At 38.4% G+C, this 26083-nt stretch overlaps 4 protein-coding genes across 5 annotated transcripts; all 4 read left to right on the top strand.

The window, feature by feature from the left end:
• Positions 1 to 783: 783 nt before the first annotated feature.
• Positions 784 to 6114, top strand: LOC117465478 (leukocyte elastase inhibitor-like). The gene is made up of 10 exons (XM_034108290.2): positions 784 to 874; positions 1507 to 1694; positions 2714 to 2827; positions 3447 to 3587; positions 3758 to 3875; positions 4041 to 4183; positions 4518 to 4595; positions 4716 to 4805; positions 4896 to 5076; positions 5332 to 6114. The coding sequence occupies exons 2-10, from the start codon at positions 1512 to 1514 to the stop codon at positions 5556 to 5558; spliced, it is 1275 nt and encodes a 424-aa protein (XP_033964181.1). The 5' UTR covers positions 784 to 874; positions 1507 to 1511; the 3' UTR covers positions 5559 to 6114.
• A 469-nt stretch (positions 6115 to 6583) lies between these two features.
• LOC117465491 (leukocyte elastase inhibitor-like) lies at positions 6584 to 14006 on the top strand. Its single transcript, XM_034108307.2, has 10 exons — positions 6584 to 6674; positions 7314 to 7501; positions 8514 to 8633; positions 10844 to 10984; positions 11354 to 11471; positions 11583 to 11725; positions 12312 to 12389; positions 12599 to 12688; positions 12776 to 12956; positions 13123 to 14006. Exons 2-10 carry the CDS (start codon positions 7319 to 7321, stop codon positions 13341 to 13343), a joined length of 1275 nt encoding a protein of 424 aa, XP_033964198.1. The 5' UTR covers positions 6584 to 6674; positions 7314 to 7318; the 3' UTR covers positions 13344 to 14006.
• A 699-nt stretch (positions 14007 to 14705) lies between these two features.
• On the top strand, positions 14706 to 21244 carry LOC117465651 (leukocyte elastase inhibitor-like). Of its 2 annotated transcripts, XM_034108600.2 has the most exons (10): positions 14706 to 14887; positions 15445 to 15626; positions 17593 to 17709; positions 18691 to 18831; positions 19081 to 19198; positions 19310 to 19452; positions 19557 to 19634; positions 19777 to 19866; positions 19947 to 20127; positions 20280 to 21244. In XM_034108600.2, the coding sequence occupies exons 2-10, from the start codon at positions 15450 to 15452 to the stop codon at positions 20507 to 20509; spliced, it is 1275 nt and encodes a 424-aa protein (XP_033964491.1). In that variant the 5' UTR covers positions 14706 to 14887; positions 15445 to 15449; the 3' UTR covers positions 20510 to 21244. The 2 variants fall into 2 exon arrangements, with proteins under 2 accessions (XP_033964491.1, XP_033964489.1); XM_034108598.2 differs by lacking the exon at positions 17593 to 17709 and having other exon boundaries at positions 14708 to 14887.
• A 1069-nt stretch (positions 21245 to 22313) lies between these two features.
• On the top strand, positions 22314 to 25523 carry pigm (phosphatidylinositol glycan anchor biosynthesis, class M). The gene is made up of 8 exons (XM_034108597.1): positions 22314 to 22729; positions 23256 to 23429; positions 23543 to 23663; positions 23786 to 24026; positions 24322 to 24425; positions 24535 to 24689; positions 24971 to 25072; positions 25290 to 25523. Exons 1-8 carry the CDS (start codon positions 22559 to 22561, stop codon positions 25455 to 25457), a joined length of 1236 nt encoding a protein of 411 aa, XP_033964488.1. The 5' UTR covers positions 22314 to 22558; the 3' UTR covers positions 25458 to 25523.
• Positions 25524 to 26083: the final 560 nt, after the last annotated feature.

Genomic DNA, 26083 nt, shown 5'->3' with positions numbered 1-26083 from the left:
ACCGGACGACAGAGTCGGTCTCCGTGTGCACATACAGGGCTGCTGTTAACGTCGGTCTGTACAACGGAACTGTGCCAAAACTACGCCAACCGGCTGCGGAGGGACACTCCCCCCTTCACTGGAGAACTGCGCTAAAACAGCTGATCACAACGTTCACACTCTGTGGTCAAGAAGTACTCCACTAGCCGCCGCCGCCCCCCCCTGTCGACTTTCCTGAAGTACTCCCCCGTTGATAGAAATCAACACGTAATGAATTAAGACCCCACGGTTTGATGATTGATAGGTGTGTGGGTTGTCTTTCATTTTGACATGCAGAAAAATGTTATAATAAACATAGATACTGTATGTTAAATGGATATATCCGCCTTCTTTCATTTATCTTTCCATTCCCACAACAATATACATAAATAAATTGCATATTTTGGACATAATTCGAATGGTGATTAATCATGATTAATAAATTTTTAAGCTGTGATTAATCTGATTAAAAATGTTAATCGTTTGACAGCCCTAATACAAATATTTTAGAAATGGTCTCCTTGTATTCCACATGGGGAATAAATGACTAACAGACCTTTGTCTTTGATGCCAAATAATGCCCAACTCTACCTCTCAAACACAACATAGGACAGTTTGAATGTATAAGCATCCATTCATCCATTTATGGTTCTGTTGAGTGTTTGATTAGCAAACTCTTACAATTGACACACGTCATTTACCCAAAACATCACATGGGTGGGTGTGTCCTTCAGTGATCTCGACACATGTTGGAATGCTGCCAGGCCACCATGACCTATAAAGTGACAACTCAAACTAGTTTTTCTCAAACCGAACCATTCCACATCACCTGTTCGCTGAAGAAGAGCCTCTGTCAGTAAGTTGATTTTCGTTTCATGTTGTAGATTTTGTTGATAATGCTCGTAAAGGATACCAGGAGTTTACCAGGTTTAATTTAACTAACAGTTCTTGATTTACAGTCATTCCTTTTTCACCAGGTTTCCAAAGGCAATGATGCAATATCTGTGTGATTTAACTGAGTTCCATAACTTTTCCCTAAGTAAATAACTGGATTTATATTTACTGATTAGTGACAAGGTTTTGGAACATAAATAATGGAGAAATGTCTGCACCTGTCTGGGAAAGGTAGAGCATGTTTTAAACTGGCAAGCCCCAAATTAAAACGCTAATTCAAAAGAGTATATTGCAAGGTGCTAACATTTTAAAACCTACAAATACTGAAGAGTTGGCAAATCAAACATAGATTTAACAAAAGGACAATATCAGTTAGGAAGATATTAAAAGTGCAATCATTTATAAAAGTAACAAATATTACCTCTACTTGTTGTTGAAAAAAAGACAACCAATCACTACCAAGACTACCAATTAAACCTTTGTTAAAGCTATTTGTGTCTCAGCATAACTCAGCTAAAAGGGTAAATGCAATGTATTCACATAAAGGTATGCTACAGTTTATAATGCAGTGATTTATGTTCTGCTCTGTATCAGACACAATGGCGACATCACCCCCATCCAAGATATCCAAGGCCAACACCACCTTCGCTCTGGACCTTTTCAAAAAGCTCAGTGATGCCGACAAGACCGCAAATATCTTCTACTCCCCCTTCAGCATCTCTTCAGCCCTGGCTATGGTGATGCTGGGGACCGGGGGCAACACATCCACACAGATGTCAGAGGTAGACACACACCTAAATACGCACGTACACTGAAAAATAAAACGGTCCAGTTCTCAGGATACCACACCCATTTTAAGTGTATCAACAGGCATGCCATTTAAGGTGAGTTGCTGATGGGGCTAGAATTTCGCAATCTTTTTATGCCATCGTGAGGTGTGGGTTTGGATATCAAGCTCTGTCACGTGCACAGGTTTTATTCGGAAAAAAAACAATCTACTCTGATGTTTTTAACATTGATTGAAAGATGCCTTTTATTTCATTAAGAATGATATGAGAGGTGACAGAAGGTTTTGGTCTGGATTTCTTGTGGGGCATGGCATGAGAAAGTGCCTGCACATGCAATTAATTATTTGTCTCCCAGTGGCAGTTAGAAAAAGGGCAGGGATATGTTTCATCCTGCCTTGGTTGACAGGTAGAGGAATAGTTTGTTACATTACTTAGGATTATTTTCATTGTATACAACTCAAATTTAAAAAATCATTAAAAACGATAAAACATAAGTGAGAAAGCACATTTATACCAATCACAAATGTGTAGGGTGTCATGTCAGTGGTGTAAAGTCACTTAGGCTAGTACATTTAATCGAATACCATACTGAAGTACAATTTTATACTTACTTTACTGTATTTACATTTTCTGCCGTTTATACTATGACCTTACTTACATTTCAGAGAGAAATACTATTTAGCTGAAGCTTTAGTTGTCAATAACTTTTCTTACTAGTTCATTTTGCTGGCAATCCTTCTGTTCCTCTTCATTGGTGATGTTTTAAATGCAATTATCTTACTCTTTCTAGCAGGGTCGTAATTCTGCCTGGAGTCATCAATTATACAGAGGAAGATGTGCATGTGACTTAATGTGTACGATTATGTCCTTTGACCAGACACCAGAGAGTGCTTCTACAAGCTGTGTCTTTGTTTACCTGTGCATCAAACTGTATTGCCACACTGACAAAATGTAACTTAACAGTGATCCAACTCATCAGATACATTTCAAATGTGCTTCCCCCCTACCCCCAGGTCCTGGGTTTTACTGAGAAAGGGCAACCAGAGCAGACAGGAGCAGAGACAATGCTGTCGCAGATGCAGTCGCAGATGCATCAGTCGAGAATTCTGCCGGAGTGTGTGCGCAAGGTGGGAACAAAGCCAAATTAAAGGCGTTAATAACGATAAGGGTAAATGAGGCTGAACGTTATTCTATTGGTGTTACGTTTCCGTTTGGTCTGTTGATTCCATTTTTCAGATTCTTTCAAAAGGTGCTGTAGGTATAATAAGGAAAAGTTAAACTTCCGAAATCTCCCGGATTCTGGAGGTTTTGTTCAATGTCATTCTAATTACATTAAATGTTTATAACAATGACTCAAATATTTGGCTTTAAGGACAGCATTCCATGCTAAAGAAGGCCATACAGTAGCATTATGCCAAATAAAAAAAAGACCCTGAAAAACACCTGTAGATTTTGGCCTAGCATGGATTCATGTTCAATTAATCACTTTTAAAAAGGTGCTTAAAGCTTTAATGTTCTCCTATGGTAATGGAGGCCTCAGTATTCCACTGTATGTACAGTCATTGTAGCATTGATAACCAGGGCTAACAATGATTTTGGTGTTTATTCTCATTATTTAACAGCCAAGCTGATCACAAGGCCGATGATCCATACAAGATTATGATACATAATCCAAGGTTTTCTTTTATCGGTCTCTGTGTCTGTGTTGTTTTTGTAACATGCTAATCCTATCTGGCTGTTTTGCAGTGCCTGAAGCCTGAGAAAGATGAAGATGAGGTCCACGCAAGCTTCTCCAAACTTCTGAGTGAGCTCATCAAGGACGACGCTCCGTATGCCCTCAGCCTCGCCAACAGGCTTTACGGGGAGCAGTCCTACCAGTTTGTTGAGGTGGGTGTATTCCTTTGTGATCCTCCACTAACGTTTTATTTGAAAATCCGGGATAGCCAGGTGTATCATACTTGTATAAAACTCATGCAAATTATATACTATTCTTAAAGTATTTCTTAACTCAAGTTCAAAGCATAATGAGTCTTAAAATGTGCTGTTTATCATTCCAGCGTTTCTTAGAAGAAACCAAAACGTACTACAGTGCTGAGCTGGAGTCTGTGGACTTCAAAGCCAGCGCAGAAGCAGTCAGGGTCAACATCAACAGCTGGGTGGAGGGGCAGACGCAAGGTACAGCTCACAATAACTCATACACTCGCACATTTCTTTTTTGCCTACCTTTTTGTTTTCAGATTTTATATTTAAATGCTGTAAAGGTGGATCAAAAATGTAATTTGGCTGTAAACATTGCTAGCTGCCTTAACGATGGTATCTTCTTTCCTTTCTGTTCACCAGGTAAAATTAAGGATGTGCTTGCCAAGCGTGTGGTGGATAGCATGACCACGTTGGTGCTGGTCAACGCCATCTACTTCAAAGGGAAATGGGACAAACAATTCAAGGAGGATTCTACTGTTGATGCGCCGTTTAAAATGAACAAGGTAACACTGCAGAAAAACTGGGTGGTTTCTGGTCTTTTGGAAATAATTAGGCAGTTAACCTGACCATATTTCTAATCCAATTGCAACCCAGTTTGTTAGGAGTAGGGAAAGCAGCATAAACCAGATGTTCTTGGTATTTTTTAAAGTTATTTATTGATGGTATTCAGATCAAATGGACTTTGATTGGAATATGATGGATATATGATTCTGAAATGAGCAATTCTGCAGATTGAATACTTTGACTTTTAGCACCCTATGGGACAATTGATATTTTCATATGATGGGACGATCACTCAAAAGGAAAAGTGCTTGTTGTGTTTGCTGCTTTCCTTAGAATGACTCCAAATCGGTGAAGATGATGCAAGAGAAAAGTACATTTCTTATCACATCCATTACCGAGTTCAACTGCCAGGTAATATACATGATAATGTTTTTTTTTTTAAAACAATAGATTTATGTATGTTAAGCAAAATTCCATACCTTTAACAATTTGGTGATTAGATTCAAAATGAAAAATTGAATGTTTTGACAGATCCTGGAAATGCCTTATAAAGGGAAAGACCTCAGCATGCTCATCTTCCTGCCCAATGAGATCGAGGACGAGACAACGGGCCTTGAGAAGGTAGAACCAGTCTATGGGTAGAACACAGACACATACCGTTAACAAATGCACAAACTGGCACACTAATAAATGATATTGTCTCCACACTAGCTGGAGAAGGAGCTGACCTATGAGACATTTGTGGAGTGGACTCGCCCAGACATGATGAGTGAAACTGATGTGGAAGTGAGGCTGCCTCGATTCAAGATGGAGGAGTCGTGTGACTTGAAAGAGATCCTGATCAGCATGGGCATGGTGGACGCTTTTGATGTCACGATGAGTGACTTTTCAGGTGAGTCGTTTGCCATAAATATATATACTGTATATAAACAGCATCATTACTTTAAGAGCACAACATTTCTAAACAGACAAATAAAAGAGTAACACTTTTCCATGCAGAAATAAATACAAGGATGTCTTTCAAAAGCCAAAAAGGTTGCATTTGAAATCTAATCAAGCTTCAAGAAAACATTAGTTCTGTAAAACACAAGATTGCCTGTATTACTTATAAAGCTTGCATCATAAATCATTTCTCCTCTGCTGACAGGCATGTCCCCAGCAAATGACCTGGTAGTGTCAAAAGTCGTCCACAAGGCTTTTGTTGAGGTCAACGAGGAGGGAACTGAGGCTGCTGCTGCCACTGCTGTCATACTAACAGAACGCGCTTTATTGGTTCCGGTTACGTTCATCGCTGACCACCCCTTCCTCTTCTTCATCCGACACAATGTCACCAAAAGCGTTCTCTTTGCTGGCCGATACTGCTCCCCTGAGTGAGCGCTGCTGTATGTCTTGCAGGCACAAAGACAAGTTAAGGGCCCTGCACTCCTCCTACATAAATCAATAATTTATAATACTTTAAAAGCTCATTTGTTCTTTTTTAAATTGCTCTTACCATGTTTATGTTAGCAAAATAATACACTAAAGCAAATTCCTGTGTTCCTGGACTATATTTTCCAACCATCCACTAGATTCGGTCTTTGCCCGTGTTTTTCTTGACACCCTGCCCACATTCTCCTTCTCTGTGATCCACGTCCTATTTTCACATTCCATTCATTATATTATTCATTCATCTGTCACAAGTGGAACGTTTAGCAATTGTTTCCCACAGTCTGAATAACACATTTGGTCTAAAATGTCATTATTTCTTCTGTCCATATATTGAGTGTATATGAATAATCTTTTCCTGTAATTGAGTATGAAATAAAATGGTCTTACTTCTGTCTATGCAATCTGAATGTCTTACAAATCATGGCGTTCTCGTCTTTATCTAGAGAGAATATATCAATTATGTAAAGTGTTAATTATGAAGAATAAAGAGTCTTTTGCAATATTTTTGTTTTCGTCATATTGTTTCGTGAAGTAGAAACAAATCAGTAGAAATAAATCATGAGAGGATAAATCTAAGCAAAGGTAGTCTGCAGTCCATATTGCTGGGCTCAAACAAATAATAAAAACATTGGAGAGGTCCTTTTCCTAGTATGTATGATCCACTTGTGCCACACCACAAAAGTGACCAAACATCGTGAAAAATAAAAACATTTTAGAAATGGTCTCCTTGTATTGCACATGGGGAATAAATGACTAACAGACCTTTGTCTTTGATGCCAAATAATGCCCAACTCTACCTCTCAAACACAACATAGGACAGTTTGAATGTATAAGCATCCATTCATCCATTTATGGTTCTGTTGAGTGTTTGATTAGCAAACTCTTACAATTGACACACGTCATTTACCCAAAACATCACATGGGTGGGTGTGTCCTTCAGTGATCTAGACACATGTTGGAATGCTGCCAGGCCACCATGACCTATAAAGTGACAACTCAAACTAGTTTTTCTCAAACCGAACCATTCCACATCACCTGTTCGCTGAAGAAGAGCCTCTGTCAGTAAGTTGATTTTCGTTTCATGTTGTTGATTTTGTTGATCATGCTCGTAAAGGATACCAGGAGTTTACCAGGTTTAATTTAACTAACAGTTCTTGATTTACAGTCATTCCTTTTTCACCTGGTTTCCAAAGGCAATGATGCAATATCTGTGTGATTTAACTGAGTTCCATAACTTTTCCCTTCTGATTAAGTAAATAACTGGATTTATATTTACTGATTAGTGACAAGGTTTTGGAACATAAATAATGGAGAAATGTCTGCACCTGTCTGGGAAAGGTAGAGCATGTTTTAAACTGGCAAGCCCCAAATTAGAACGCTAATTCAAAAGAGTATATTGCAAGGTGCTAACATTTTAAAACCTACAAATACTGAAGAGTTGGCAAATCAAACATAGATTTAACAAAAGGACAATATAAGTTAGGAAGATATTAAAAGTGCAATCATTTATAAAAGTAACAAATATTACCTCTACTTGTTGTTGAAAAAAAGACAACCAATCACTACCAAGACTACCAATTAAACATTTGTTAAAGCTATTTGTGTCTCACCATAACTCAGCTAAAATGGTAAATGCAATGTATTCACATAAAGGTATGCTACAGTTTATAATGCAGTGATTTATGTTCTGCTCTGTATCAGACACAATGGCGACATCACCCCCATCCAAGATATCCAAGGCCAACACCACCTTCGCTCTGGACCTTTTCAAAAAGCTCAGTGATGCCGACAAGACCGCAAATATCTTCTACTCCCCCTTCAGCATCTCTTCAGCCCTGGCTATGGTGATGCTGGGGACCGGGGGCAACACATCCACACAGATGTCAGAGGTAGACACACACCTAAATATGCACGTACACTGAACAATAAAACGGTCCAGTTCTCAGGATACCACACCCATTTTAAGTGTATCAACAGGCATGCCATTTAAGGTGGGGTGGGGCTAGAATTTCGCAATCTTTTTATGCCATCGTGAGGTGTGGGTTTGGATATCAAGCTCTGTCACGTGCACAGGTTTTATTCGGAAAAAAAACAATCTACTCTGATGTTTTTAACATTGATTGAAAGATGCCTTTTATTTAATTAAGAATGATATGAGAGGTGACAGAAGGTTTTGGTCTGGATTTCTTGTGGGGCATGGCATGAGAAAGTGCCTGCACATGCAATTAATTATTTGTCTCCCAGCAGCAGTTAGAAAAAGGGCAGGGATATGTTTCATCCTACCTTGGTTGACAGGTAGAGGAATAGTTTGTTAAATTAATTAGGATTATTTTAATGTATACAACTCAAATAAAAAAAAAAAATTAAAACGATAAAACATAAGTGAGAAAGCACATTTATACCAATCACAAATGTGTAGGGTGTCATGTCAGTGGTGTAAAGTCACTTAGGCTAGTACATTTAATCGAATACCATACTGAAGTACAATTTTATACTTACTTTACTGTATTTACATTTTCTGCCGTTTATACTATGACCTTACTTACATTTCAGAGAGAAATACTATTTAGCTGAAGCTTTAGTTGTCAATAACCTTTCTTACTAGTTCATTTTGCTGGCAATCCTTCTGTTCCTCTTCATTGGTGATGTTTTAAATGCAATTATCTTACTCTTTCTAGCAGGGTCGTAATTCTGCCTGGAGTCATCAATTATACAGAGGAAGATGTGCATGTGACTTAATGTGTACGATTATGTCCTTTGACCAGACACCAGAGAGTGCTTCTACAAGCTGTGTCTTTGTTTACCTGTGCATCAAACTGTATTGCCACACTGACTAAATGTAACTTAACAGTGATCTAACTCATCAGATACATTTCAAATGTGCTTCCCCCCTGCCCCCAGGTCCTGGGTTTTACTGAGAAAGGGCAACCAGAGCAGACAGGAGCAGAGACAATGCTGTCGCAGATGCAGTCGCAGATGCAGATGCATCAGTCCAGAATTCTGCCGGAGTGTGTGCGCAAGGTGGGAACAAAGCCAAATTAAAGGCGTTAATAACGATAAGGGTAAATGAGGCTGAACGTTATTCTATTGGTGTTACGTTTCCGTTTGGTCTGTTGATTCCATTTTTCAGATTATTTCAAAAGGTGCTGTAGGACCTCAGTACTCGAGTTGAGGGGGGATACGGGGGGATGGCATCCCCCCTGAAATAAAAACGGTCAAAATCATCCCCCTTCTAAAACTGCCATTCCCCCTTTCCATCCCTTATGTCATTTTATCAATGAACGTGGCACTGGTATTACTGCTATTTCAACATTCATTTTGCGCATTTTGAGTAAAATACTGTGAGCGAGTGAGCACGCACACACGCAATGACATTTTTACCAAGTCACTGACGCTATACTATGCGAGTGCCCTAGAGGGCGCCAGAGCGCCGTGATGCACCTGTTTGATCGAAGCCAGAAGCGCAGGTAGCGGTCATCACAATGGCCAAGCGTCCAGGAGGACAACGCGATCTGAGGGACTTCATATTTAAAAATACTAAAAATAACATTTCAGGTAAGTCAAGAGTCAGTAATCTTAGTCATTACTCATTACTTTAGTCACCAAAGGTGGAATATATGGACATACGCAGCAATAACAACTTAGTTTGGAGTTTAGTTACGTTTTTCTCTCGTGTTAGCTAGCTGGTAAGACTCAACACTGTTGATGAAATGATACCACCAGCACCAGAAGAGCTGAAACCCCTCCTTCAAGCAGTGAACACTCTGGTCATCTCCACAGCTGAGTGTGAACGTGGGTTTAGTCAGATGAACATTTTAACCACAACTAGAAGCTCCCTAGAGGTAAAAAGCATGTCAGCCTTGCTTTTCATCAAGTGTGTTGGCCCTCCACTGAACAAGTTCAGAACTTCAGACCAGATGTATGTCAAGACTTGGCTTCAAAGCCATTGCTTAGCTAACAATCTGAAAGTAAGAGCCAGAAAAATTGAGACCAAAAAGTATGATTATGAAAATCTTTGGAAACTTCTATGCGATGGGGGAGAGTGGAGTAGGCAGCGATTGACAACATTGGTCCTATTTTGTATTATCTGTATAATCTTTTAATATATTTTCATATTTTGTAAACAATTTCAATTTGCACTTAATGCCCCGTTAAAAAAAGTAACATTGGGAATGTTAACATAAAATATTTATATTTGAACTGCAATAAAATTATGACGGATCAATTTTTTTCTAATTTTTTTCCTCAAATTTTTCATGAAGTGTTTGATTTACAAATGTAACCGTTTAGATACCCGTTTTGATGGTATACCAGTAACTGCTTTTTTGAAAAAATACACTATAATTCAATATTCTAAAAACTATTTTGACTTTATTATTAGTATCATCAGCTAATCCATCTGAATAATAAATGAGGGACTGTTAACCTACAAGATTTGTACCATAAACTTCCATTATAACCACATTTTTGTATCCCCTCCCCCCCTTTAAATTAAAGTGAAAAAAAGATTTTGCACTAATTGTCCTCTGCATTTGACCCTAAATGTTAGTGGTGCCATGGCAGCCCGGGGACCGACTCTAATTCTGAGGTGCCTTGGTCAAGAGCAATGAAAGGAGTATCTGAACATCCATAACATGCATGTTGTTTTAGGAGTATAATAATTATCTTTATGCTGGTTGGTCTCCCACCCTCGGCGGGTTATCAGCACAAATTATGTCCCCATAAAATCCACCATCCCCCCTGATTTTTTTTACAACTTGAGTACTGGGTATAATAAGGAAAAGTTAAACTTCCGAAATCTCCCGGATTCTGGAGGTTTTGTTCAATGTCATTCTAATTACATTAAATGTTTATAACAATGGACAGCATTCCATGCTAAAGAAGGCCATACAGTAGCATTATGCCAAATTAAAAAAATACCCAGAAACACACCTGTAGATTTTGGCCTAGCATGGATTCATGTCCAATTAATCACTTTTAAAAAGGTGCTTAAAGCTTTAATGTTCTCCTATGGTAATGGAGGCCTCAGTATTCCACTGTATGTACAGTCATTGTAGCATTGATAACCAGGGCTAACAATGATTTTGGTGTTTATTCTCATTATTTAACAGCCAAGCTGATCACAAGGCCGATGATCCATACAGATTATGATACATAATCCAAGGTTTTCTTTTAGGTCTCTGTGTCTGTGTTGTTTTTGTAACATGCTAATCCTATCTGACTGTTTGCAGTTCCTGCCACCTCAGAATGATGAAGAGGATGTCCACGCAAGCTTCTCCGAACTAATGAGTGAGCTCATCAAGGACAACGCTCCGTATGCCCTCAGCCTCGCCAACAGGCTTTACGGAGAGCAGTCCTACCAGTTTGTTGAGGTGTGTTTGTGCTTTTTGCTCTGCATTCATTTGTTATTGGTCAGAAAGAAAACCTGTTAATGTGCAGCCTAATTTCCATCAACCTGGATCCTTGCCCTATAATTAGAGTCACCAGTGTTGTTACATTTTTCGATTAACACTGTTGAGAAATCTGGCATACAGTAAAAGTACTCCCTGCAACTATTTCATGATCAGTTCCACTTATCTTGGTTTTATCTCCAAATACAGTATTAACAAAACCATGGTATATTCAATTAGAAATCATTCAAATGATATAGTATCTCTTAAAGGGTTTCTTCTTTGTGCAATGGTTACATGCGAGTTAAGAGTTGCAATGCGAGCATTTAAACATGCTGTTTATCATTCCAGCATTTCTTAGCAGAAACCAAAAAGCACTACGGCGCTGATCTGGAGTCTGTGGACTTCAAAGTCAGCGCAGAAGCAGCCAGGGTCAACATCAACAAATGGGTGGAGGATCAGACTCAAGGTAGAGCTCATAGTAGCCTACATTTGAGCGCGTCAGTAGATAAGAAATTATAGCTTTGGGTGATAACAGAGGTTGTCTGTCTTAATGTATTTTTGTTCTTTTGTTCAACAGGTAAAATTAAGAATCTGCTTGCCAAGGGTGTGGTGGGTAGCCTGACCAGGTTGGTGCTGGTCAACGCCATCTACTTCAAAGGGAAATGGGAGACACAGTTCAAGGAGTATTCTACTGTTGATGCTCCGTTTAAAATGAACAAGGTAACACTGACCGTTACAAAGCTATGGACACAGCTTCAAAGTGATGTTTCTAATTAAAGCTTGTTGCAACCCAGCTCGCTAGGGAAGCAACATAAACCAGATATTCTTGATCAACTCTGAAGTTATTTATTCATTGTACTCCGATCAAATTAATACAAACAAGAGCTTTAATTATTTAATAGGGAACAAACAGCAAACAACAAAAGGGAGAGTAATGGCTTTAATTTGCCTTTTTCACAAATATATAATTTTCCAATAATAAAATATAAATTATTCTGAAATCAGCTATTCTTCAATAATATTTGTACTTATAGTGCCCTAATTTGATGCTAATACTTTTGTACAACTTTTACTTGTACTTGTTTATTTCTCCACTGCTGTATTCCTACTTATACCTGTTCACAAGATCTGAGTACTTTTTCCATCACTCGTCTTGATCCCAAACATTCCCAGGGTGAGGGAAACAATTTAGCATGAAATGTTTGATACATTTTTTTTGAAGAAATGAGCCGTTCTGCTATATCTTCCATGAATTAAACATGATAACTCAACAGGAAAAGTGCTATGTGTTTGCTGCTTTCTTTAGAATGACACTAAATCGGTGAAGATGATGGGACAGACCAGTACATTTGGTCTCTCCTCAATTCGCGAGGCCAACTGCCAGGTAATATCCATTTCTTTGTTGAACATTATTGGTTTTGTAATGCCTTTTTGCCTGCGATGCAATATGATTTTAGTCATTTCCGAACAGATTTCAATAAAATATAGATTTACCATATTCCAAATGTATGTATAGTAGAGTAGACTTTCCATACTTTTAACAGTTTGTTGATCAGATTACCTTGAAATAAAAATTGGAATGTGTCTGCACAGATCCTGGAAATGCCTTATAAAGGGAAAGACCTCAGCATGCTCATCTTCCTGCCCAATGAGATCGAGGACGAGACAACGGGCCTTGAGAAGGTACCAGTCTATGGGTAGAACACAGACACATACCTTAAACAAATGCACAAACTGGCACACTAATAAATGATATTGTCTCCACACTAGCTGGAGAAGGAGCTGACCTATGAGACATTTGTGCAGTGGACTCACTCAGACATGATGGGTAAAACTAAGGTGAACGTGAGGCTGCCTCGATTCAAGATGGAGGAGTCGTATAGCTTGAAAGACATCCTGATCAGCATGGGCATGATGGACGCTTTTGATCTCACGATGAGTGACTATTCTGGTAAGAAATATAACATAACTGCATCGTTATAGCAAGAGTTGAACTGAACAAACGCCAAAAGGTTGCATTTGAAATACAAACAAGCCTGAAGACATACATTGGTTCTTCAAAACACCTGTATTACTTATCAAGCTTGCATCATAAATACTTTTTCCTCTGCTGACAGGCATGTCCAAGGCAAACGACCTGGTCCTGTCAGCAGTCGTCCACAAGGCTTTTGTGGATGTCAACGAGGAGGGAACTGAGGCTGCTGCTGCCACTGCTGGAGGCATTTCAGTAACCTCAATGCCGCCTGAGTTCCACGCAGACCACCCCTTCCTCTTCTTCATCCGACACAACCCCTCCATGAGCATCCTCTTTGCCGGCCGATACAGCTCCCCTGAGTGAGCGCTGCTGTATGTCCTGCAGGCAGATCAAGAGAAATGCGCCCCCAAAATGTGTCAATTGTGTTGTATGAATTATTCTCATTTTTTGTTTAATCTTATGAATCCTTGTTTTACAATACAGCAATGTGAGGGCTGGGTCACTATAGCTCAATCGGTGAAACAAATAAAGACAGAAAATAACAGAATACATTTAAAGTGGGTTCAAACTAATACAAATGTTTATAAAAGGTGTATAATTGCATACTGTTTTTTGTTGTAGGCCTTGGCGGACTCAATGTACCGATTTTTGAAGTATCCTTAAAACATTGAGATCTCTTTGTTTGCAGTCAATGATGGCAATTTTGTTAGGACATTGGTAATCTTAATCCCACTCTATCCAATGCTATCATGATCAAGAAATCCTGACATGAGCTCAATCTGGTGGAACACTGTAATTATTCACCTTTTATCACTGTTAAATTAAAATCATATGTATCATATGCAGGCCCTAGAATGTATTGGAAATTGAATACACACTCCAAATATAGTTGAATGAAACACAGAATTACATTATGTGTGTATTTTCTCTCAAACTGGTTGAATCTTACATCAGTAGTAATGTTAAATACTATCTCAGTCCAAATTATTAAACCTACTGTATGTTGCTGAAGGTTTTGTTTCGTTCCCCAGTGATATTTGTTTATTTTAACTTTTTCGTTTTGGGTAATTTCGACAGTGACAAAAATAATAATAATTACAGTCATAACCGTTTGCCAGTGGTGTAAAGTAACTAAGTATTTAGTCAAGTACTGTATTTAATTACAATTTCGAGGTACTTTAACTTTACTTAAGTATTTCAATTTGTTGCTACGTTGTACTACATTTCAGAGGTAAATCGTGTACTTTTACTCCACTACATTCATTTCATATCTTTAGTTACGTTACAGATGTGGATTAATGATGTGAAATATAATCAACACTTAAATCCGACTTTAGTTACACGTGGAGTATATCCAGAAGCTACCCTGCAGTATACAAAGTCATAGCTAGCTGCACCTTTACCTTTGATAACACTTTAATACATGAATCATTATAATCAAAACATAGAATACATATGATTCTGAATGGGCCAATCTGCATAAGAGTACTTTTACTTTTGGGACTTATTATACCATGTCTAATATTTAGATGCCAATACTTTTGTACTTTTACTTGAGTAACATTTTCATTGCAGGACTTTTACTTGTACAACAAGTATTCATAAACTCCGGTACATCAACTTTTAATTAAGAGATCTGAGTACTTTCCCACCTCTGCCGTTTTCTGTGAGCTAAGAAAAAAAGCGAATGAAAGCTCGTTTTGTCCTTTCGGCCTCCGTACAATGACATATGAGAATGCGGAAGCTCATCTGACAGGAACATGGATGTATGGATGTAGAACGGACAGGAAGGATTTCGGGGCGTGTCAGCTAACCTGTAAATAATAAAAACTGAAGCTTCAAACACGAGACTTCCTGTAACGGAAAGACTCCTGAACACTCGAAGTCCATCAGAAAAGTGTCTGTCAGTAAGTTGGAAATGAATTTCGTTTAGTTTGTGACGGGGCGAATTTATTTATTTGGTTTGTGTACAGCAGTAAGTTGATCCAGGCTACAAACACATTGATTCTTAACAGTGTTACCAGACAGGTTAAACAGGACAGGTGTTACTGATTGCGGGTGAAAGAAATATGGCGTTATGAATAGATTGAAGTACTGCTGTGTAATCTAATTATAATGTTAACGAAAGTGTCTTAATGTAGCATTATAAATAGTTTTTGTTGCCATGTTAGAGCAATTGTAATCATTATATAGAAGTAGTGTAAATTGTGATTATGTAATATGTTTTAAATATATTTTCCTATCCATTTGTGAATGTGCATACATAGGATGAGGTTATTTTACAAGAAAAGCTATCAATGATAATTCCCAATCCTCCACCTTCCCAATTGTTTAATGTTCAATTAATGCTGCTTAGTCTCTCAAATCCTTTCTGAAATAAAGACTGCATCTAACAGGTTTTCATTTAATTGTCTTTAGATCTATCAGGTATATTAACACACTTTCCTTTTCTTTCTTCCATCAGACACCATGGCATCACCAACCCCTCTATCCAAGGCCAACACCACCTTCGCTCTGGCTTTGCTCAAACAGCTAGGCGATAACGACAATGCCACGAATGTCTTCTACTCCCCCTTCAGCATCTCCTCAGCCCTGGCTATGGTGATGCTGGGGACCAGGGGCAACACAGCCACACAGATGTCAGAGGTACAGTAAACATATAGACACACAGCAAAAAAAAATGGTTTCTGAAAAGTAAGAGGTCGGTGCACCTCGTTTGGTGTCATTTTTTAAAGTTGTAAAGCAACATCTGCTGTAATTGCATCTGATTAAACCACCCCAAACTGTGTCTTTTAACTGATCTTACAGTTAGCCCAGCATTGTTTGAAACTAAAAAAGATAGAGGGTGGGGGGAGAAATTGATAAGAATGAAGGGCAGGGTGTCGGCCGTCAGTCTCTATGAATCACGAGTTCTTTCTTAAAAAAACTATTCTGTTCAGACTCTGACTAGGTTTTATGAGGGGTGGCTCTTTGTTGTGTTGCCATAGGTACGTGAAAGGTAACATGGAAGTGTACATTAAGGGCAATAAAGATATAGCTTAAGTTATCTGTACACCTTATCGTTAGGTTATGTTTACTGAGTAATCCTCAAAGGGAGTTGCTCAATAAATGCCGGCTGAAAGAATAGTTGCGTTCCTTTTTTATATAAAAAAATGTATTCCCAAAAAATCGAAAATGACTTTCACTCTTGCTATACTGCCATTTTCAATGTAGATACATACAATAAAGAAGCAATTCCTACTAGGTTGTTAAAAAGTATGGGACCCAAAAGCATTGTCAAAGCTTAGTGCAACGGTTTTCAGAAATATACTTTGTTTAATGGGAAAAGGACTGATGTATACCTTTACACTGTGAAGGAAAGAAAGCCTTCACACAGTGGCATGCTGTAGGCGACAACGCAGAAGCTCAATGTTTAGAAGGCATTATGTCAAACAAGAACCTTTTGTGAGATTTTTCTAAAGTATTGCCAAATCAAAGCCACACCTAGAGGACTCTGGGTTGGTGGAATCATGGGTATGTGGGAAAGGCAGGGCTTCACAATAAAGCCTACATGTTTCTTCTGGTAAGACCAAGGTGATAGCCACATGGATACAGTTATTTATTATTATGATTTATAATGGTCTGGGACATTGATGTGATTGATGGCTTATCAAAGCAGGTTCCTGTGTCATGAGTGCAGATGATACACCTGTGTGTGCATGCATGGCTGCTCAATGACAGAGAGTGGGTGTGTGTTTCTGCATGAATCAAGAAGAACAGAGGTGAGAGTAACATGTGGCTGCTGCAAGACATTCTTCCTGGCAGCCAGTTACAAAATAAACTAGTTGTGTAAACCATATCTTAGGAACTTAGTCATTAGTTACTGTAGCAGGGATTTGCTTTGCAATTCCTGCTGATGGTTGCTTGGAGAACAAATGTGTGGGCCAGCAATGACACTGCCCAATTTGTCATTCATCTTCTTGACAACCGTTATTATTCAAACCAACTCAAAAGTAAAAAACATATAAAATGGAAACCAGTATAATATACTTTTTAAGAATTCAGACTGTTACAGTTATTTAAATAAGGTTTTCTTTATATATTTCTGGAAGTGCAGTATCACTTGTGCTTTACAACTGTCTTGTTAAATGTATGTAATCCAGTGGTTCCCAAACCAGTGATTTTGTCGGACACATCCCCACAGCCATGGGGCGATTCTCCTTCCACAAACGTTCAGGGTGTAATGAGTTCACCCTGACAATATTGTTGGCTGTGGTTACCCTTTACGACCTCTACTCATCAATACATGGAGATAGAAGACAAAAAGATGCCAATGCAATTACATTTAACTATTTTCAAGTCATAATAATTCAGGAAATGTATGTAGGAAAGTAATGTAAACACATAGGTCAATAGTTTGAAGATGGTGTCTGGACTGTGTAAAACCTGTATATTCTGATGTATTATATAGCTGCAATCATCTCTCGATTTCTTTATGTTTTAAGAGGGGTATATCTCAGTTGCTCAAAAAAAAATCCTCACTTCTGTTTTAGCAATTTTTTAACTTTAACCTAACTTTCCAGACCAAAGCACACACGGTGTCTAACTCAACAGTGAACACTACCACCCATAGGTGCTCTGCTTTACTGAGGCAGATAAGTCGCGGCATTGTGGAGGAGAGCAGATGCAAATGGGAATGGAGCAGCAGCAGAAAGTCAACGCCATGCTGCCACCATATCTGCGGAAGATGGTAACAAAGACAAGAGTAAAGGAATGAAGAACTAACATTTTGAGGGCATTTTACTTACGGTCTGGTGTCATATGGTACAGGGGAAGAGCGGGTGGTTCAAGATGATACTTTTTACTCTTCTTTGCTGCAATGTTCTGCCGTATCCAACTGAATTTAGAAAAACAAGAACAATACAAAACAGACGCTTTTAGTTGTCTTTTGTTTACTGAAGGTTGGTGTTCCAACAGCTCAACACTCCAAAGTGTTACATAATACTCAGGAATGTAGTCATGTTTTTTATCTCCTACAACCAGCTGCTGAAAACCAACACGAGACACAAATTCTTTAGAAGAGTACAAACAAATAAAAAGATAATTTTGTATACATGCCTTATTCTAGTGTATTACTCAGAGAACACTCCTGTATGTGGGAAACACCAAATGTCAAAATTAATTATACGGAATTTGTATGCACACCAACACATACCATCCTGAATTCAGTCGACTAAAGGGTTTGGACAGTTTTCTCTGCATGTAACAATATAAATAACAACATGGTGGAGGGATCTCTTTATGTGAATGTGTCTGGAAAGGCTCGTCAAAGCTTGGGCTGGGGTTTCAATGCTTTTTTAAAGTCAGTGTTTAAGGTGTGTTTTTTTTTTTTTTTCCCATGTCAATTTTTTAATTTTTAATTTTGCCTTGTTATATTTGTAACCTTTGTAAATGATTAAGTTGTTCTCATATATATATATATATATATACAATAAAGGGTCTGTCAGGTGAGTGACTGCATACTCTAGTAACCAACAATCATTTAACACAATGTATGAAAATGAGTAGAACAAAGCAACAAAAATCTGCAATTTGCCTGGAAAACTTGCTTTATTTTCTCTCTTATCTCATCACTTAATAGGCAAGATAACTAGTCTTATACAGTTTATAATGGACCAATCCGTCACATGCTTTAGTGCATCTCTGTAACACTTGTCTACTTTCTCCACAGTGCCTGAAAACCAAGGGCTTGCAGGATGAGGTCCATACGAGCTTCGCCGAACTGCTGTCAGAGCTGAACAGGGAAAACGCTCCGTTTGCCCTCAGTGTCGCCAACAGGCTGTACGGGGAGCAGTCCTACAAGTTTGTAGAGGTGAGTGTGTTTCAGCATGTCTGTGTGCCCATCTTCATGAATAGGTGTGGTTCAGTTTACAAATGATTAGGCTGGAGAAAACGAGAGGCCCACATAGGAATCTGTGAGCTTTGTAAGAAAGAATGAAGAGAGTAGCCAGTATATGAGCAAGTAAAACAGTGATTGTGATATGTTCCATTTGCTTAAGTTAAGAAAAAAGATTTTTGTTCCGGTGAGCAGAATTAGTAAATTTGATGGTGTTGATTCTAGGATTTCTTAGGGAAAACCAAGAAGCACTACAATGCAGAGCTGGAGTCTACGGACTTTGTGAACAGCTCAGAAGTGGCGAGAGGCAACATCAACAACTGGGTGGAGCAGATGACACAAGGTGCATCACACACACTGAAACATGTCACCTGGGCTTGCCATTTTTCAAAGCTGCACACATTCTTTAAGTAGTCTAACATTGCTTCACAAATGTGTTGATTTTGTTTACAAGGTAAAATTAAGGATCTGTTGGCCAAGGGAGTGGTGGACAGCATGACCAGGATGGTGCTGGTCAACGCCATCTACTTCAAAGGCAACTGGGACAAACAGTTTGACGAGAGCAAAACTGTGGATTCTCAGTTTAGACTCAACAAGGTAACACTGCTTTAAGCAAATAGTCAATTGAAAGTCAGCAAATATGAGTTTTTTTAAATGTAATTGTATTTAATAATAATTTTAATGTACATTTGTTTTTTCAGAATGGCACCAAACCAGTGAAGATGATGAACATAAAATCAAAGTTCCCTTTCACCTACATCTCTGAATCCAGCTGCCAGGTGATTCACAATTTAGTCAAAGGAGAATTTATTGGGTTTTTAGTAACAATCTATTTGATTATAACTGTGACTAACTAGCAGACAATGGTTGTATTTATTCCTTGTAATCTACCGAAAATGTTTGAAACCTTTTGTTTGACAGATCCTTGAGATGCCTTACAAAGGAAAGGAGCTCAGCATGCTCATCTTTTTGCCCAAAGATATAGAGGACAGTACAACAGGTCTGGAGAAGGTAGGACATGCACTTGCACACATTAAGGAACCCAAATAATACAGACAAAAACTAATTATTGATTTTGTGTCCACCGATAGCTGGAGAAACAGCTGACCTATGAGAACTTTACCGAGTGGACTCGTCCAGAGATGATGGATAATGTTGAGGTCATGGTGGGGCTGCCTCGTTTTAAGATGGAGGAGTTGTATGATCTGAAAAGTGTCCTGGTCAGCATGGGCATGGCAGATGCCTTCGACATGGCAATGAGTGACTTCTCAGGTAAAACATGGTCCCTGGATAATATTAGAATAACACTTGTGATTAAAAAAAACCTGATCTTGCTCCTTTCTTTCTCACACTCACATTATTTCCATCATATGAGACCAGACATATGTGTTTAAAATATTTTGTCTCATTCTGGTCTGTGACAGGCATGTCCCCTGGAAACGACCTGGTTCTGTCAAAAGTCGTCCACAAGGCTTTTGTGGAGGTCAACGAGGAGGGAACTGAGGCTGCTGGTGCCACTGCTGCGATCATGATGCTGCGATGTGCCCCGATGCGGCCAGAGCGCTTCGTTGCAGACCACCCCTTCCTCTTCTTCATCCGACATAACCCTTCCATGAGCGTCCTCTTTGCTGGCAGATACTGCTCCCCTGAGTGAGCTCTACATACAGTAGTTAAGAGCAGTGGTTCTCAACTAAAGGGGGTTTACAATGCATTGAAACAGTATCACATTTATTTTTTATATTACTAGAAGGTTATTGAGAATCACTTTGAGAGTTTCCTATAGCTATTCACAATCAAGTTTCCCTCCTATGTTTTCATAATGTAGAACGATGAGCTGATTTTTTTTTTTAAACTGTTGCTTCTGGTCTCCATCATTCCTTATGAGTGAATGAAATATTCTGTGTTAATCCTGATTATTAGGTTTGTACACAGTTTGTGTTTTGCACCTAATATCTTCAGCCTTAAGACCTTGATTACCTTATGTCTGTAATGGAAGTATGGCCCTTTTTGCTGCAGCCTTACACCTTACCCTATTAATCTATACCAATCACGTCTATATCATCTAAAACACCCTTTGCAAGAATTGCCTTTATCACAATATCCATGTTTGTTTTTTAACTGCCAGGCCTGAACTATACTTAACACGTAATTCTGCAAGATTCTTGCCACTTTATCTACAAAAAATACACTTTCAGCATTGTATATGTTCAGTTAACCAAAGAAAGAATGGGATTACAGTATATTTTCAGATAGATACGTATGCAAATTCTAAATATATTCTATAAAAAGCAAAAGCTTACATGAGGGTTTAAACTGGTGTCAAATCCATGTCCTTTTTATGTATACTTGGGTTTTACAAATGAAATAAAAAAAGTGTGCCGTTTCCAAATCTTTGTTGTCATTGATATTTTTTCTCAGACTTGAAACAGTCATGTGTGATGAAAACCTGTAGTTTGACCTGTCCTTGTACTAATACTACACTACACTGTTAATGTTTAACCCAAACTGACTGTAGTATAATGCTTTCTGTATGAGGAAGTACTACTTTTGGAATCCTATTTCTACAGGCTGTCTTTGTCATAAAAAGTACACCAGTAACAGGTTTTCTTAACCCTCCGGTATCATTCGATTGGACTACGCAAATTAGTCATTCGAGACAAAAATATCCACTGCAAAAGACTTTGATAAACACATTATATTAACAGGTTTTTCTCACAACTTTTTTGAGTTCAATCTTTAAAGCAACTTCCGCCCTAATAGAAAATACCAAAAATGTAATCATTTTCAGGATTTTAACCCTTTAAATGCCATTTTGAATACATGAAACTGCTGGTTTTTTTCATGATGAAAACAGAAAATTAGTTATTTTCCAAAAAATACATATCTGGGGACTGGCTCTTTTTTTTATAACAGTCTTGGATATGTCAAAGATTAGCAACAAAATGTATTTTTTTGCATTATTAGTTTTTGCACAAAATCAGATTGAACACATTAGTCATTCAGACAAAAATGTCCACTTCCAAAAACTGATTAATATTTTAAAAAGCTTTTTGGGGTTCAATCTTTCTATCAACTTCAGTCCTGATCAAAAACACCAAATGTTAAATTATGTTCAGGATTTTAACCCTTTAACTGCCAGTTTGAAAACATGAATTTGCGTTTTCTAAGAAGATAAATAGATCAAATTAGTGTCTTGTCTAACCGGTTTAAAAAATATATTTTGCATGTAGAAACAGGAGGAAAGGCAAAGGCTTGCTATGTTGGACACACCGTTTTTAATTCTTCATAGCAGGTAGTCGTAGAATTATGCAGCAAAATAAAAGCAATGGGACATGTTTAGTGTGTTAAATACACCATACAGGGGGAAAAGGATGAATTGTCGTTGTCAATAAACGCACCTCACTCCTGAACGTTAGGGGGCGTTAATTTGTCGCTACGTTGGTAAAAGTCCAAGAAGAAGAACAAGTTAGGAAAGGCACTTCCGGTTAACTTCCTGGATGTAATTTTTGAAGTCTGCTTATTTAAAACAAATCGCTTATTGACAACACAGGACGGCAGTGTTATCCATTATTTATTTTTTAAAGCCAAAATGAAATGATAGAGACGGGCAATTCGGCTAACGTTTACCCGCTTAAAGACGACAGAGTGGCAGCTTTAGCTCCAGGTGCTGCCTGCTGATCTGGTTTACTCTGCTTGGCTGGTGATGGAGCGGCTAATAACAAAGCTAACAGAAAAACATGTCCTTTTCACGGCTTCCTTCGTTATACGACTGGCCCTGGTCGCTTATGGAGACTACCAGGATAAGACTATGGTGGTGAAGTACACTGACATTGACTACCATGTGTTCACAGACGCTGCAAGATTTATTACTGAGGTAAGAGCATTGTTATTATAACTCATGTGGCAAGTGTATAGTAGCCAGATAAAACAGTTATAAGTCAATTAATAAAATACTGGAAAGGGAATTTATCAAGTATTATGTCCATTTTTAGATACTTCTATTGACATTATAATACAAATATTGTGCTATACTAATTCTACTATACTACCTTTCAATCTTCAAACATGTACAATAACGATAACTAGTGAAATATGACTTTATTCCTTACACTCAATAACAACTATAGTTAATTTCCCTCCAGATGAGGATTTTACATACAACATAAATGATGAGTTTGGAGTGCAATATGAGGCATTATTACATTAAAGTCCAGCTCCAGCTTGACCAGTCACAACAAAACTAAGAAAAGCAATCAAAGTTCTTCCTACTGCATCGTTAATTGTCAATCCATCTATTATAATAATCCAATAATATGAAAGTACAACACTGAATTGGGTCATTCTGCACGATAAGTATTTTTGATACTTTAATTCTTGTTTCTAATACTTATTTTGCACAGGGGCAGTCCCCTTACAACAGATCAACATACCGCTACACCCCTCTCCTCGCCTGGCTGCTCACCCCTAACATCTACCTCAGCATGGTGTTTGGAAAGATCCTCTTCATTGTGTGTGATGTGCTCTCTGGACTGCTCATCTACAAAATCCTTCTTCTCAAAGGTCTTGGCACTGAGGTATGTTTTCAGCATTTTGTACTTTTGTTAAGTTATATTATTCATTTTGCCCTGTAATGCAACACTTTTTGGAAATGTATTCCAAGTTGTGTTTTGGGGGGGTTTTCTTGTAGGCTGCGCTGCGTGTTTGTTCTCTGTGGCTCCTCAACCCACTGCCCATTGGAGTATCCAGCCGAGGGAATGCAGAGTCAATCTTAGCTGCACTGGTGCTGGGGACATTACTCTGTATGGAAGGTAAGGGTGTGGAAGCCTTGCAGCTTCAAAAGTACATTAGCTCTGTAAAAAATGATGTAGATACTGCTTGTATGTAATATACACAGCTCTTGTGCCAATATTCTTTACCTGTGCTCTTCTAGCCCGGCATCTGATGTGGGGAGCCATACTCTATGGTCTGTCAGTCCATATGAAGATCTACCCGGTGACATATGCTCTTCCAATTGCTCTGTCCCTGCGCACAACAGAGACCAGATCAGAGGACAAAAAGGGGATGAAGAGCTTAATGCGGTTTATTAGAAGCTTCCTCAACCGGGAGCTATTTCTCTTTGCAAGTGTAGCAGCAGGAGTTTTCTGTATGCTGACGGCACTCTTCTATTACATGTGAGATATGCAACTAAATTACACACAGTAAAAAAAAAAAGGTGCTTATTGTGACTGTGTTTTTTTTAAATCTGCATACTGAGTGGTAAATATTAAGATTTGTCTGTAATTTATCCCATATCTTGTTAGTCATGCTATTATATATATATATATATATATATATTAAACCTCCCCCTAAAGTCTTAAGAAGGTAATAGAAACAGCGAACCAAAAGTCTAATTTGAAGTATTTCTAAATACGAAATAATCCGCATCATCCCTTGTCTTCTATTAATAATCCTCCCCTTTCTTGTCAGGTATGGATGGGAGTTCCTTCATGAGACCTACTTGTACCATCTGACCAGAAGGGACATCCGACACAACTTCTCTCCATATTTCTACATGCTCTACCTCACCGCAGGTATTTGTACTAGCCATTCATAAATTAGTTATAACTCTAAAAGTATGTTTATTAGCCATTCTCCTCAGCCTTATGTCTGGTCAAATGATTTTCTCCTCTGTTGGTGCAGACAGCGGGTGGAGCCAGTGGCTGGGCCTGGCAGCCTTCCTGCCTCAGCTCATCCTGCTGCTGGTTGCATCATGGGCCTTTCACTCCGACCTGTCTTTCTGCTGTTTCCTGCACACCGCCATCTTTGTCTCTTTCAACAAAGTCTGCACTTCACAGGTACATCATAAAACAGGGTCTAAGAGATCAGACAATGCATTGTGTTGCGGTCATTGTCAGATTAAGTTGTCCTCAAGAGACTAGTCATCCCACTGTTTGTTTTTACACATTCCACTGTCAATTAAATTAGAAAAGAGTGTATATTTGTGGTTAATTTCTGCACCACTTTGACAGCCATGGGGCTAACCACAGTGCTTGCGAGGGAAGTGTACAATAATATGCATTTATAAATAAGATTTCTTTAAAGCCTTTAACAAGTTCTGTGTTTTCCCTTTTCATAGTACTTCCTGTGGTACCTTTGTCTATTCCCTCTGGTCATCCCTCACCTGAGTCTGTCACTAAAACAGGGAGTGGGACTGCTGATCCTCTGGTTTGCTGGACAGGTAATTCACCTGATTGCAATTTATGTTGTATTAAATAGGACTTCAGATATGAACCTTAACATATAACAAATCAAACTAGCTTTAAAATGGTAATCAAAAACAGGGTCTTCAACTTCACAGATTATTTTATTCTTTATAACTTTCTTTTCAATATTTTTGATTGAATCAACCAGAATTGACTGTTATAAAGAAATGTATGTTTTCTCCCCACTGTCAGGGTCTGTGGTTGGGCCCGGCCTACTTCCTGGAGTTTGAAGGCTACAACACCTTCCTGTGGATCTGGCTTGCTGGATTGCTCTTCTTGATCATCAACTCCTTCATCTTGATTCAGATAGTTTTCCATTACAAGCCAACACAAACCCCACAGAGACTGAAAGTTGAATGAAATTAAGATACGAAAGACGATGTTCCACGTTGTTAACAAATAAAGTGTATATTTTTTTTATGGTCAGTGACTGAATTATTTTCTGTTATCTAAATCAGTTCCCAACAGAACACAGAATATATTCATAAAGTCCAATTTTCGTGGTGTCTAAATCTACCGTTTAATATCCTCATTCTGAAACCCTTTGATTAAATGCATGCCACAACATCTCAATGAGTCACATAAGGCAGAAAACAGCTGCTGCACTGCCTTTCCAGTTTCAAACTTTAAAGTCAGTTCCGCCTGCGGCCACATTTTAACAATTAGCTTAACTTTTAAGCCTTGTTGTATTTTAAAAAAGGTTCAATGGCTACTGTGTTACTAAAACCTTTTTAAGATAATGATTTGGGTCCTCTTAAAATCTAATTACCCAAACAAAGGAAGAACACTATAGAGGGAACCTTAATGTCAACTTTAATATGAATTACCTGCCCCAAACAATCACATCTCAGAAGAAAAAGTATTCTTAATGCATCGGAATAATCCAGTAAAAATGGAGAAAAACTGCAGTGCAAAAAGAAGAAAAACGTCCCAAAAAGGAATCGAACTCACCCGCATGTATGGTCCTCAGACTCCACTTGTCTTTA

The sequence above is a fragment of the Pseudochaenichthys georgianus genome, chromosome 20 (genome assembly GCF_902827115.2).
Source record: "Pseudochaenichthys georgianus chromosome 20, fPseGeo1.2, whole genome shotgun sequence".
In the NCBI taxonomy this organism is placed as follows: domain Eukaryota; kingdom Metazoa; phylum Chordata; class Actinopteri; order Perciformes; family Channichthyidae; genus Pseudochaenichthys; species Pseudochaenichthys georgianus.
The sequence above is the reverse complement of the archived record's forward strand: the minus strand, read 5'-3'. Positions and strand labels throughout refer to the sequence as shown.